Source organism: Taurulus bubalis, assembly GCF_910589615.1.
Source record: "Taurulus bubalis genome assembly, chromosome: 21".
Classification (NCBI taxonomy): Eukaryota; Metazoa; Chordata; class Actinopteri; order Perciformes; family Cottidae; genus Taurulus; species Taurulus bubalis.
Window position 1 is genome coordinate 9,147,699 of NC_136609.1, and position 12,173 is coordinate 9,159,871.

General features: G+C 44.5%; 1 protein-coding gene across 1 annotated transcript in view; it reads left to right on the plus strand.

Moving 5' to 3' along the window:
* LOC306753167 (interleukin-1 receptor accessory protein-like 1) overlaps nt 1-12,173 on the plus strand; it is a gene marked incomplete at both ends in the record, with an annotated part of 162,849 nt that overhangs the window by 91,920 nt on the left and 58,756 nt on the right. Inside the window, one exon of the mRNA XM_079237023.1 lies at nt 4,704-4,778. Within this exon, the coding sequence (XP_079093149.1) occupies nt 4,704-4,778 (75 nt within the window). The remainder of the gene's footprint in view (nt 1-4,703; nt 4,779-12,173) is intronic.

Here is a 12,173-nt window from a genome sequence, read left to right on the forward strand (position 1 = left end):
AGGATTGGCTTTCGAGAAGGAAAGTCTTCAAGGCAGATTCTGATTGTGTTTTCTGATCTGAAGAAACTGAATCAGAAACACAACGGGAGGTCGAAGATCATTTATTTTATTTTATTTTCCTCTTGCATGTGATTGACTAACAAGGTTTGCCTCTCGGGTCGCTCGAAAAAACTGCTTTCATATATTTTCTCCTGCGGAACTCACGCTTTTCTATTTAACGATCTGAAGCTCACACACACGCACATGCACACACACACACACACACACACACATGCACAAGCACACACTACTCCTCTTAATCTATGTCTGCTGAAGTGGTCTTTAATGAGGTGTGAACAGAGGACCACAACCCTCTCCCTCCCTCCCTCCCTCTCTCTCTCTCTCTCTCTCTCTCTCACCCCTGAGAGCGACAGAACCCGACAGACAGGGTGACAAAGACACACGGCGACGGAGGGAGGAAAGGCGATGGGAGAGTTAATGGGAAAGAACAAGGTCTTTTTTTTTCTTCTTCTTCTTTTTTCTCCTCCTTCATTACTCCATCCCCCCATCCATCATCATGTGATCACAACGAGAGGAGATCACAAGGCCTGTGAGGGACACTTTAAAGATTTTCTCCCCCAGCTGATACCTAACGTCAGGCTCCTCCATGTGTGCAGGAATGTGTGTGTGTGTGTGTGTGTGTTTAATGTGCCTATGCGCTGGCTGTGTGTAGAGGAAGCAGGTCAGGCTGGTTGTGTTGCTCGCCCTTCAGCGAAAAAAAGCCTCCCTACTCCCCTCAACAGCACAGAATTCTGGTTTTGTAGTTGAAGACCAGCCAGCTTCACTAAAGCGTCTCAAATTTGTGCGTGTGTGTGTGTGTGTGTGTGTGTGTGTGCCTTCCAGCGCAGTGGGATCCCACTAACACGCAGCACATCGGCGGCGTGCCCTTGATTTGAGTTAAACTGCCTTCCTCCTACTTCCTTTTTATTTTTTACCTGTCGCTGTAAAAATAAGCTAATAAAAAAATAAAAAAATGTGCCACGACGTTGATTGCCTTCCAGGATTTTTGGGGGATTTCACCTTCAAACCGGCTCAGTGCAAGACGAGACCAAGACGAGACTCCACAGGTGAACGAGAGAGAAACTCTATATTCTCGATTACCTGTCCGGGCATGACTTAAAAAAAAAGAAATACATCTAAATAAATCCACTTTGTCAGTTTTAAATTGCAAAGTGAGGTCACCGCGGTGAGCAGCATGTCGTGCCCTTTTAATTGCAAGTCAATAGATTATTCCTGTTTGCTCAGGCGACGTCCTGGAGAACAGACTCAGGCCTCTCCGGTGGCAAAGAGGCAGAAACAGCTGATGGCTCAGGAGGCGTGGCCTCTAAATGACCTGATGATCAGGAACCCCACCACCCCCCATCCCACCCCACCTCTCCACACCGGCTGTGGAAATCCTGACCACGAGCATGAAAGGAGGAGGTTTTATATTAGAGAGCGCCGCATCATAAACCCGCTCAGTTCCCATGCAGCAGAATGTAAGCTGCTTTATGATTTGATTTGTTAACATTTAAAGATAGAAAATGGAGGGTGCGCCGGTAGCCAAATGGTCAGGGCAGATCCAGTATATAACCACATTAAATAAATATCTAATAAAGGGGGAAATGCTATTTTTTAAGTCCCTCTAAAGGATTCCATTGGATAAATTACTGTAGGAGAATACGTTGCAAAAAAAAACAAAGATCCCCTCCAGACTACAATATAATGGTCACAATATTTCCTTAGATTTCTGTCCTCTAGGTAAATATAATTAGTTTTTTTTGCTCCACCTTTTTGAATTAATCTTGGATCACTTTCATGGCCACCATATACATAACAGAGACTGTAGTGTTGTGTGAAGAGCACGTGACCAAATACATTTGTGGGTACGCGGTCACCGGGAGCAGCGTTGGCGCTTTTCAGGTTATTTTCAACCTGCAAAGCTGCTTTTTTTTTTTACATTTTCCTGTCGGCAACATCCGGGCAGCTGATTGCGTAACTTCAACCAGCGTCATGCTCTCCTCCCTCGAGGTGCTGTGGAGCCCGCTGGCAGCAGCGTCCAGTGTAAGGCCAATGAAATCTCCAAAAGTTGAAATTGTCATTAATTTGACAGCAGTTGTACATATTTGCACATATTTTTGGATCTTAGTTGGATTTCGGTCATTATCACAATTATTCTCTTACTATTGCATTTTCTGTTTTTTTCTTGTTTTATCATTAATGCAAATATATGATGTATGATTTTGTTTTAACCGTAGAAGCAGTGAGCTGTGGCTCCATGTTTGATGTGTGTATCCCCAGCTGAGCTTCTTTTCATGCTACTATAAATACATTCCTGCCCGTGCACCATTTCCCTCTCTCAAATGCAGCTTTGTCTCGTGTAAGACAAAGCATCGGAGCGGCAAAACTCGTTTTTCTTTTCAATTTGTAACGAAACAAAATAATCTGAGCATATTTCATCAAGAGGGAAGGTAATTAAGGTAATGAGGTTTCTTTGCACAGCACTGGAACACACCAGGCATCATTTGCTGTGGTTCTTTTATTAAATTTGTAATTAATGAGCTCACGCCGGCATTTTTGCCCGAGCTTTTCAGCCCACTCCTCTCAACAAATTGCAGTGATCCTTTATTTAAGACCACGTTATGATTATATCTTTCAATTGAGGATGGATGTGTTTTTGATCAGCAGGAGTGGACACCGCTGAAGGAATGTTGTATGCTTGGCAGGAAATGGACAGAAAAGGACACAAAAGGAATGATGAGATTGTACCAAGAGAGGACAACTTAAACAACATACCCACATGAATATCAAACCTCTCTTTGGTCTCACATTTTTAAGTATTTCACAAATGGCGCTTGGCATTTGGAGTTGATTAGCGTGCGCACACAACATCTGTCAGGTGACGCTTTCAAAAGTCTCTCAGTCTCGCAGTACCAATCAATTCACTTTTGCGTATTAGAGGCTCAAAATAAGTGTTGTTGAAATGATTGAAATGGCTTAATGTGTAGGTTTTCCTGGCAGCAACCTCCAGCGAACGTGCCAATTACGTAAACAGGTGGAAGCAATGTGATGTTGAGCCACAAAAACCTGTCAAAGAGGACGGGGGATGTGGGATGTGAGATGTGGGATGCGAGGCATTTGACTTGTTTTTTTTATACCAGCAGCAACATTGGTTGCTTTTAACCATGGCTGTGATTTTGTGTAATCCTTTGACCATAGCAGGGGGCATAAAGAGGCCCAAATTGTCTTTTTTTGGAAGGCAATGGCCCATTGTGTTACTTAGTGTGGAGGACTTGCACAAGTATGATTCTATATGTGCTCCGTACAGCGACCGAGATATCAATAAAGAGACTTTGTGGACACAAGGGATGTTGTCAAATGTTGCTACTCCATGAAAATATACATATAAATAGTTCAAATGAAATAGTCGACTAGAATTCATTTTACTGGCCCTGCCGAGACAGAATCCATCTCAGTAGTTCAAAAGTGCGTTTCCAGGGTCTGTCGGTTGCATCATAAAACCCTCAGCTGCCATGTATTGCACCAACCAATCTGAATAACTGCATTTGGAATCTGCCGCTGTTGGGACGATAACTTGCCCGAAGGGCCTTTTTTTATATGAACACGTAACTGCAGCTAACGCTCTCTGCTGTCTGAGTTACATCACCGGAGAACCGGAGGATGGAGGAACAGGTACGGCGTGAACTTTCGAAAAAAAAAAAAAACTGCCGCTCCTCTCCTCTCCTCTCTGTTTTTTGAAAAATGTTTTCCTCTCCAAGTTGAGCTCAGCAATCACCGCCGCAGTCGGAACCACAAGTCATTTGTACCGAAACGAGCCTCGTCCCTCCGAGTAGTTCCCCGGCGTGCAGGGATAGAGAACCTCTCCGATGCCACTTTGAAGACTGGAACCAATTAGGGAATCGTTATAATGAGGAGCCTCTAAGTGCACGTCTTTTGTTACTCAGCAGCTGTCTAATTGGAGCCGCTGTATTTTCGAGGGGGGCCGGGACGAAGGCTGCTCTAATAGAACCGTGATACACTTTTGGATGCGACGACATATATATATATATATATATATATATATATATATATATATATATATATATATATATATATATATATATACCACTTGTGCAGAAGACTTTGCTTGCATTTTTTATGGAAATGTATTCATGGTACATCAAGAAATGTATACTTCTCAGTATACAGCTGAAAATACTGCATCTTCACCTTCCAATGGCCACTGCAGCTGTGAGGGAGTTTATCCTGAGGGTATATGTTCTGTAGAGCCAGAAATGGTTGACTAGTTACACAGCTGCTGTATATATATATATATATATATATATATATATATATATATATATACAGTGCGGTTTATATAGCGGTCCACGTCAAAGCCTTATCATCCCTTCGACACTTGGAGGAGTGAAAAGCATCAGTGTTGAAGCCGCTGTGCATTGATGTTTAAAGCTCTGGATGTGTAGTTCTGAGTCACAGTAATTCATCCAGCCCTTTTCTCTCCGTCCACTCTTTAAATATTATATTTCCTTTTATTTGTTCCCATTTTAATGCAGCCCTTTTATTATGGTCCCTTCATGAATAAATCATACTCCCACTGTCCACGGGGGAGCGAGATGTTGAATTTAATGTGCTCTTCCTCTTCCTCTCTGTTTGTCTTCTCGCAGCTCCCCTGACTGACAAGGCGCCGAAAATCCTTTCCCCCTCGGAGAGCCAGATGAGCGTCATCGAGGTGGCAATAGGTAAGGAGACGTGTTCTATTCCCCACGCCGATGCCTTATTTTCCATCTGTCGGTGGAGCGTGTGCTGTCATACGTACGGCAACGGGAGCTGTTCTACTTAACCGTGGCTTTGTTTGGGAACAATATCTTCGTGTTTATCACATTTCAGTGAGAGTCCTCCCAACACATCCTCTTTGTTTACCTGCTGTACTGATAGAATTAGTGCAGATTATCCTGACATGATCATATTCTGCTGCTTCCACTGTTCTCTCTTTTGAAAGAAAGCACTGATTCATTAATAAATGCTTCTACTTGGTTAAATAATGTGGTGAAAACCATATTTTCTTGAGACTCTTTAATTTGTTGTATTAATGGACTTGTTGCCGTGGGAATATAGATGATTCTGAATTTAATTTGAGACTATTTGAGTAACTTATTTGCTAATTTTTGGTATTGCTGTGACATAACTTGTTGTAGTAGCAGCAACAGAAGTATTCGGTAAAATATTTTCAATTAAGTCAGTCCTCCGTGCCCTTTTTTGTGAATGGAATGGAGTTTTTTCTCCCTCTCGATGGAAGAAAAACACCAGATGAGTCACGGAAAGTAAATTCGCCGGGTTTTCAAAGCCACTTCCGCCCGCCTTTTTCTCCCTTTTTATCACTGGAGTGCCTCTTCATTGTAATTGCGCTGGTCACATCCAACATGGACGCTTGCTGGTGTCTGTTCGTCCGTAATGAGTCGGTAATGAATCGAAGTGCGACTGCACTTTTTGAGAAATCACACACAGCCTCCGCTCGCGCCTCCTTCAAACCCTCGATTTCCGCCTCACGTGGAACGGCAGAGTCCTCCGTTTGCCTTCGCCGGCGTTTGATGCGCAGGAGGCTCATGGGAACATTCCCTCGCTTTGTGCCTCATTGGACGAGAGCTCAGCTGTTGGTGGAGGAGAAAATGGGTCATGATGGAGGCTCCCTTTGAAGTCAATTTGTCACGGGCGATGAACACAACTGGCTCGCAGAGGTAAAAAGGTGGCAATCAGAAAATAGACGCAAATCATTGTCGCTTCAAATTGATGACGGATGAAAGGCCCTTTTTCATCTGATTAGGCGTTTGATAGTGGATGATGATGATTTACAAAACCCATTAGCTGATAGAGCGGCCAAAGACGGTCCAAAGACGAGGAACGTGCTGCTGTTGTTGTTTTTAATTATTGTGTAACTGCAATATTTACTGTGATTTTATTTATTTCTCGACCTTCTTCCCTCTAAATGTCTCAGATTGGATGTTCCTCTTGATTTTGCAGTGGATGAGGATTAGTCGTTTTGCTCCTCCTTCCCCTCAGCAGCCATTGATATTCTATACTATACACAGACAGGTGTACATAATATATGAACACCTATTTGATCCTCTGCCTTTACAAGCCCCTATGGCTTCCTCTCAGCGTTGGGCGAGCACGCTCTTGTCATCCACAGAGAGAGAGAGAGAGAGCTAGTCCGTGGCGTGCGTGGCACTTTTGGCGGAATTTTAATATTCACACTCCCGTGAAATATAAAAGCGTAAATGGCTTCGGCTGACAGTTAATTAGGCAGGTAAGAGGCAGAGAGCGGGCGGAGTGGGGGGAGGCGAACGTGGAGAGACACTTTTTTGGCTCTTGTTATGGAACTCGGGGGACGAACGGAGAGATCTGTGAATGGCGGGCCCCAATTAATCAGCGCACACCGTCCGTGGCCCGCTCCCCGTTTTGTCTCCTAATGGATGTGGTTTCTCGGTTATAATTGATTCAAACGTTTGATTAAAACATGTTGTGTAAATGCTCTTCTCAGCCCCTCGGTGGGCGTGCCGCTTTCTCCGCGGGACAGATGCCTCGCTTCTTCTTTTTTTTTGGGTCCGTAATTTCAGTCTTGTGCAGATGTGGAATAATTGTCTGCAGTCAAGCCGAGCAGACTCACTGCAGTGCAACTCGGCTTTCCAGAGCGCTAATGCGTTGGGTTCTTAAACACTTTGACAATGGGGGTTGATTCACTTGTTGTGTTCAGTCCAAAGATCAACTAATTGTTGACGCAGGGAAGGGTCAAAGGTCACAGATGCATCCCTACCTGCTGTCCCGGGACAAATTATCTCAGGATATCCTTAAAAAAGATCACATTTTGAACGTAGTTTGTGAAAAACAGTCGACTATAATGCTGTCTTTGATTGACATCAGAACTAAATATATTTTTGGTGTGCAGCTCATATCTGCAGCCAGATTATGAAATCCAGAATCTAAGTCTTCCCAGAAGCTCGTGGTTTTCAATGAGATGTTCATCAATCAAATATAAGTGTCATGTTAGGCTTTTGACCACGCAGTGGGCCGTCATCCCACTCTGGGATCATGAGAACAGAATTATGGGTAACGTTACAAATAAACGAGTAAGGATTTTTTCGGTGTCCTCTTCGCAGAAGATTCATCGTATTCATTCTGAGCCGCTACCGAGTGATTAAAGAGGCATTCTTTTAATAACATAGCATGAATATCTGTATTACTTCCTCTCGGAGAGGCTCATTGTGGAAATCCCTTTGTTCTAAGCAGCCTCTCCATAACAATCTGACAATCTGCGCTCCTCTCGGAGGTTGAGCCTTCCTCGTTTGTTGGTTGGTGAATAATAACAGTGTAAACTGGAAATTGGTCTTCAGTCACTCATCAGAAGGAGTTACATTGTTTAATGATACAGTACGAAGTGAGGATACCTCGGAACAAAACCATCATTATCCTGAATTGACTTGGAGTCGGCAGCCGCATCAATTTGGAATGTGCAGCGCTTTGGTAATGAGGAGGTTAGCGCATCAATGTACTGTTATCCCGGTGGAGGTCAGGTTGCTATGAGACGCCCATTTCCTCTCAGCTGACATCGAAACCTTCACATTAGGGCTGGACGGATGGATTCAGAACCCTCGGTGAGGAAGTTTGCACTTGTGTGTTTTTTTTTTCCTTTCTCCCATCCTCTGCAGAAACAGAGCATCATTAGGAAGAAATGATGAACTGCACTTTAGACAGCAGACAAAATGTCACCTTTCACCACGCGGGTTCCGACGCGGTTGAAACTCGGTCCAACAGATGGTTTGGAAAAGTTTAACCTTTGCGCGACTTTATCAATCTGCGAATGTGGTCGTCCCATTATCCGGGAGCCGCTGTATGGATTTGATCTTCCGATGGTGGGATGTTTGGCTTTCCTGTCGCATTGATTCAGCAACCTTTTCACTGCCACAGACGGGTACACATGTTCAAGGTAAATACCAATTCCTGGAGAAAGGATGGAAGGAATAGATGCTGTTGTATCGCCTGCCCTCCTTTTTATATATTTTTGTATTGGGATAGGCTCGGCGAGTTTGGCCACATAGCACAATTAAAACATGTTAACTTATATATCAGGAAAATCAAGAAAAAAATCATGGTATAAATCCCTCCCCACCCCAAAAAAAACATCTTAGGTATCAAATTAAACATAAAAATCAGGGCTACAATAATATATAATCCCGATGCACAACCTCTAAACACAACTTAAACAATAAATAGGATTAGGGGTTAGGGTTATTAGGGTTAGGGCTTAAAGGGCTACGATGCTTTACATAATGCATTGAACCCAATACGTGTTTGAACAGCACCAGACAGGAGAGGTGGAGCACCGCAATATTGGAGCAAATTTACGTAATGCTGCAGTTGCAATGAAAACCTAAAACATGTGAGCCTGTAACGCACTCGGCTCGGATGCGCGCGGAATTCTTAATTTTTTTTAATGAGGCCACTTGTATTTGTGCTCACTTTAACCCCAAAAGCAAACCTGGAGAGTGAAAACCACTCAGCAGCTCTAATGGCACGGGTTCGGACGGCACCGGAGCACGCTGATACTTTCCAGCTCGGGGTTTTTTAAATTAAAAGTATCTTAAAAGCGCCGGTCGCGGCGACGCGGCCACTCGCCGTTTTATTCGGCACGTCCTCCAGCGAGCACTCGACGAGAACATCCCAGTTCTCGTCAAAACCGCGAGACGCATTTTAGTTCAACAAAGAAGAACATAGTCGCCCACAGCGCCGCCTCAGCAACACCTATCCCCCGGTATCACACACACACACACACACACACACACACACACTAGCCATCCCTCTAAATGTCACTGGCTCCGCAGAAACGCTCCATCGACGCCAAAAGGTTCAGAGGCCCTAGGATCAATATTACATCATTTCTCTCAATTAGGGCATATTTATTCCCCTCAAGTTATTGTACATCTGCGAGTGATCCTATCTGTATTCCTGGCGAGTCTCCAGATGAGTCGAGGCCCTGCAGGGAGGGGAAGACGGAGTGAGATAAAGACGAAGAGAGAGGAGGAAAGAGAACGAGAGAGAAATTAAGGCGGTGGGGGTTTGGGCAAAGAGTCGGAGCAAGGGAGAAGGAGTGAGCGAGATCATTTAGGATTCACAGAGGGGATGAAATATGATGGTGTCTTACCTTGAGTTATTACAGATGAAAGTGGATACAAGACGGCACAGTGTCCCAAATGGTTAATATGCCCTGCAGCGTGGAGGCATAAATCCTGACTGTCATATTAGAGGCGGGGTTGTTTGGGGGTGATTGGAAGGGGTTCTTGGCAAAGGGCGGCTCCCATTAGTGTTTTACATAAGTGCGGTAATGAGGGGGGCGGTCTGCGCCCGCGCTTTGCGGGACGACCCGGTTTCTGTCGCATCCCCGTTTCTGCAAAAGTAAGAAGAGGGGAAATGGCTGAGGGCGTTTGCTCTCCTTAGCAAAACAAAAAAATAAAAAAAACAATAGCATTGAACATTTGCCAGGTATTAAGATGCACTGCCTCCTGTCTGTGTCGGCCATACTTTCCACCCATGGTTGGACCCATTAATCATGAATTGCTAGTTTACAGAAAGTCTGGTCTGTTGTAGTGTTTTTCTATTTTTATGTTTAAGCCTAAAGAGTTCCTGCAGGGCACCTTGCATGTCGGCACCTGGGAAGGTCAGGAGACCTCTGCCGATCAATCATCTGAGCAGATCGATCTTAACTCTATGTGGTTTTAATGCTTTTGACTCCTCGTCTTTTCCTCACTCTAAGTTACAGTTCACCAGCTGTGGACTAGCTATCCAGGGTTTGTGTATTTTTTTAAAGCCGCACTCTTTATTGTTTTCGTTGGATTTTGCCGTTCTCTGACCCGTCCAGATGTTGCTCCATCAACAGCTGTGTGCTTCAGGTCTGGGCTAGAATTTTTTGGTATGCTCCTTCCAGGCCCCGTCACGTATCGGGAGCTCCGGCGCCGCAGCAGCTAGTCTGATATTCAACTTAAGCCCAACACCAGCATCTGGGTTAGCAGCAGCAGGAGGACTCGCTCGGTGAGGCGTCCAGCACTGTGTGACAGCTGGGCACCCGAGAGCCACCTGCTTTAAAATTAAACCCACCTTTTAGTGTCGCAGTTAAGCACAGCCATTAGATTAGCCCTGAGTTTAACCTCAACACAGCGGTGTCACCTTGCTTTTTTTTGTCAGCCATTATTTAAAAAAAAAAGAAATTCAATCGCCAGCAGGTGGAGGAGACATTAATTTGCTCCGGTGACTCAGAGATAATCTTTTCATTCTAATTTCTCCGGTTGTTCGATGCATTTTATTCGACACAGTTATGTTCTCTCTCTGGATCTTACTGAAAGAGGAGCGGAGCAGCTCGCGTTTTTATTTCCCCGCGAATTTATCAGCCTCTCCCCGTGAAGCCAGGTCCACCGCCGCCAAAAATGCGAAAAACCCCATGCAAACTTCCCCCTTCATCATCATTCCCTCGACAGTGCATGTGCGTTGCCTGGTTGAACTAATTGCCCCCTCCCCCGCCGTACATCCAGCCAAACAGGTGGCCATATTGGGTTTTCCTCCCGGCTGTCTTCATGTGACGGGGCGTCCAGGTTGGAAAGAGATGACAGCGCCCCGCTCCGCCCGCAGCCTGACCTTGGTCGGGCGTCGCTCCCTCTGCACTGTCTTTGGTCTCACATTGGTCTTTGGGGCCAACTCCTGATTCTGTACGTGTTGTTTTTGTGTGTGTGTGTGTGTGTGTGTGTGTGTGTGTGTGTGTGTGTGTGTGTGTGTGTGTGTGAGAGAATATAGAGAGATAGAGCTCTCTGATGTCTAGCCAGAAAGCTAGAGGGCCGGATCACGGTCAGGATGGGAGGGAGATGACAGTGGCAGCAAACTTTGGCAAGTGACACATGAGACCACAGATCTGTGATGTCATGATACAGCGCCCCCCCCCCCCCCCCCCCCCCACACACACACACACACACACACACAGATATGTTGTGCCCATACAAGCAAAATCCAATATTCTTCAAACAAGCAGAAACAGAAGCTAATGTTCACTGTTTGTTACACACACTCACACACACACACACACACACACACACACACAAAAGGTCTTATGCAGCTTTTACCACCTCACCCTGTCACCTCGAGGGATTTGTGTGTGCTAAAGCAGCCGATGTGGTCCGATTTGTCTTTCTCCACGCACAGTCCATTGTCCGTGGGCGGCCGCGCTTCGGGGGATGGGAATGTGTCAGATGAGATGTTGTGGATATTTGTCTCATAACTCCGATGAGTCAGGCAACACCTTGTTTCTATACCTTGGGTAAGGAAGTCATATTTTGTTCTCGCCCCTCAGCAGTGGGAGGGATTACGACATGCTCAGATAGGCCCTGACCTCTCTGCAGACCGGAATAGAATAAAGTAGTACGGATGTTTTGGACTTGAGGCTTGTTTTCATCTCTCCAGCTGCTGGTGCGCAACGTGACGCCTTCTTGATTATAGTGGTATAAGTCATTTGTGTGTTATTTACTTTAATTATTATTGAACCGATGGATTTATTCTCCTCTACGTTGTCAGAAATGTCATTTGGTTTAAAAACAAGGAGGGAGAAAAGGTGTTTTTACAGTAGGTTCTCATCAACAATGTGTATTGTTAATAATTATATCTTGTGACGAAAAAAAAACTCCTTTATTGTTGCTTTTACAATATCACTGTTCAGAGCTGGGCTTTTACTGACTAATGCATCATGGAGAGAGAAAGTAACAATGAATAAAGGATAGACGCTCGTCAATTTCATTTAGTAGTTTTCTCTAAAGGGAAAGAGGAACAGTGTGGTGCAGTGTTTGAGCAATTACATTCTTTATTTGCCGATATTTTCAAAGTGCGTATCGGACTTTTATACTTTTGTTTCAGCTCCTCAGATGTGTCTGTCATTGTTGTGTATATCAATAATTCCCTATTGAACCAATATAAATGTGTACATTCAAACTGTGAAAAGAAGTGTGAATATGTGTATTGTCTTGTGCCTTTATACACATTATGACTGTCGTATATTTTAAATAACTTTTTAGAATATGTAATTTAGTGCACTTTTTTGTTTGTTC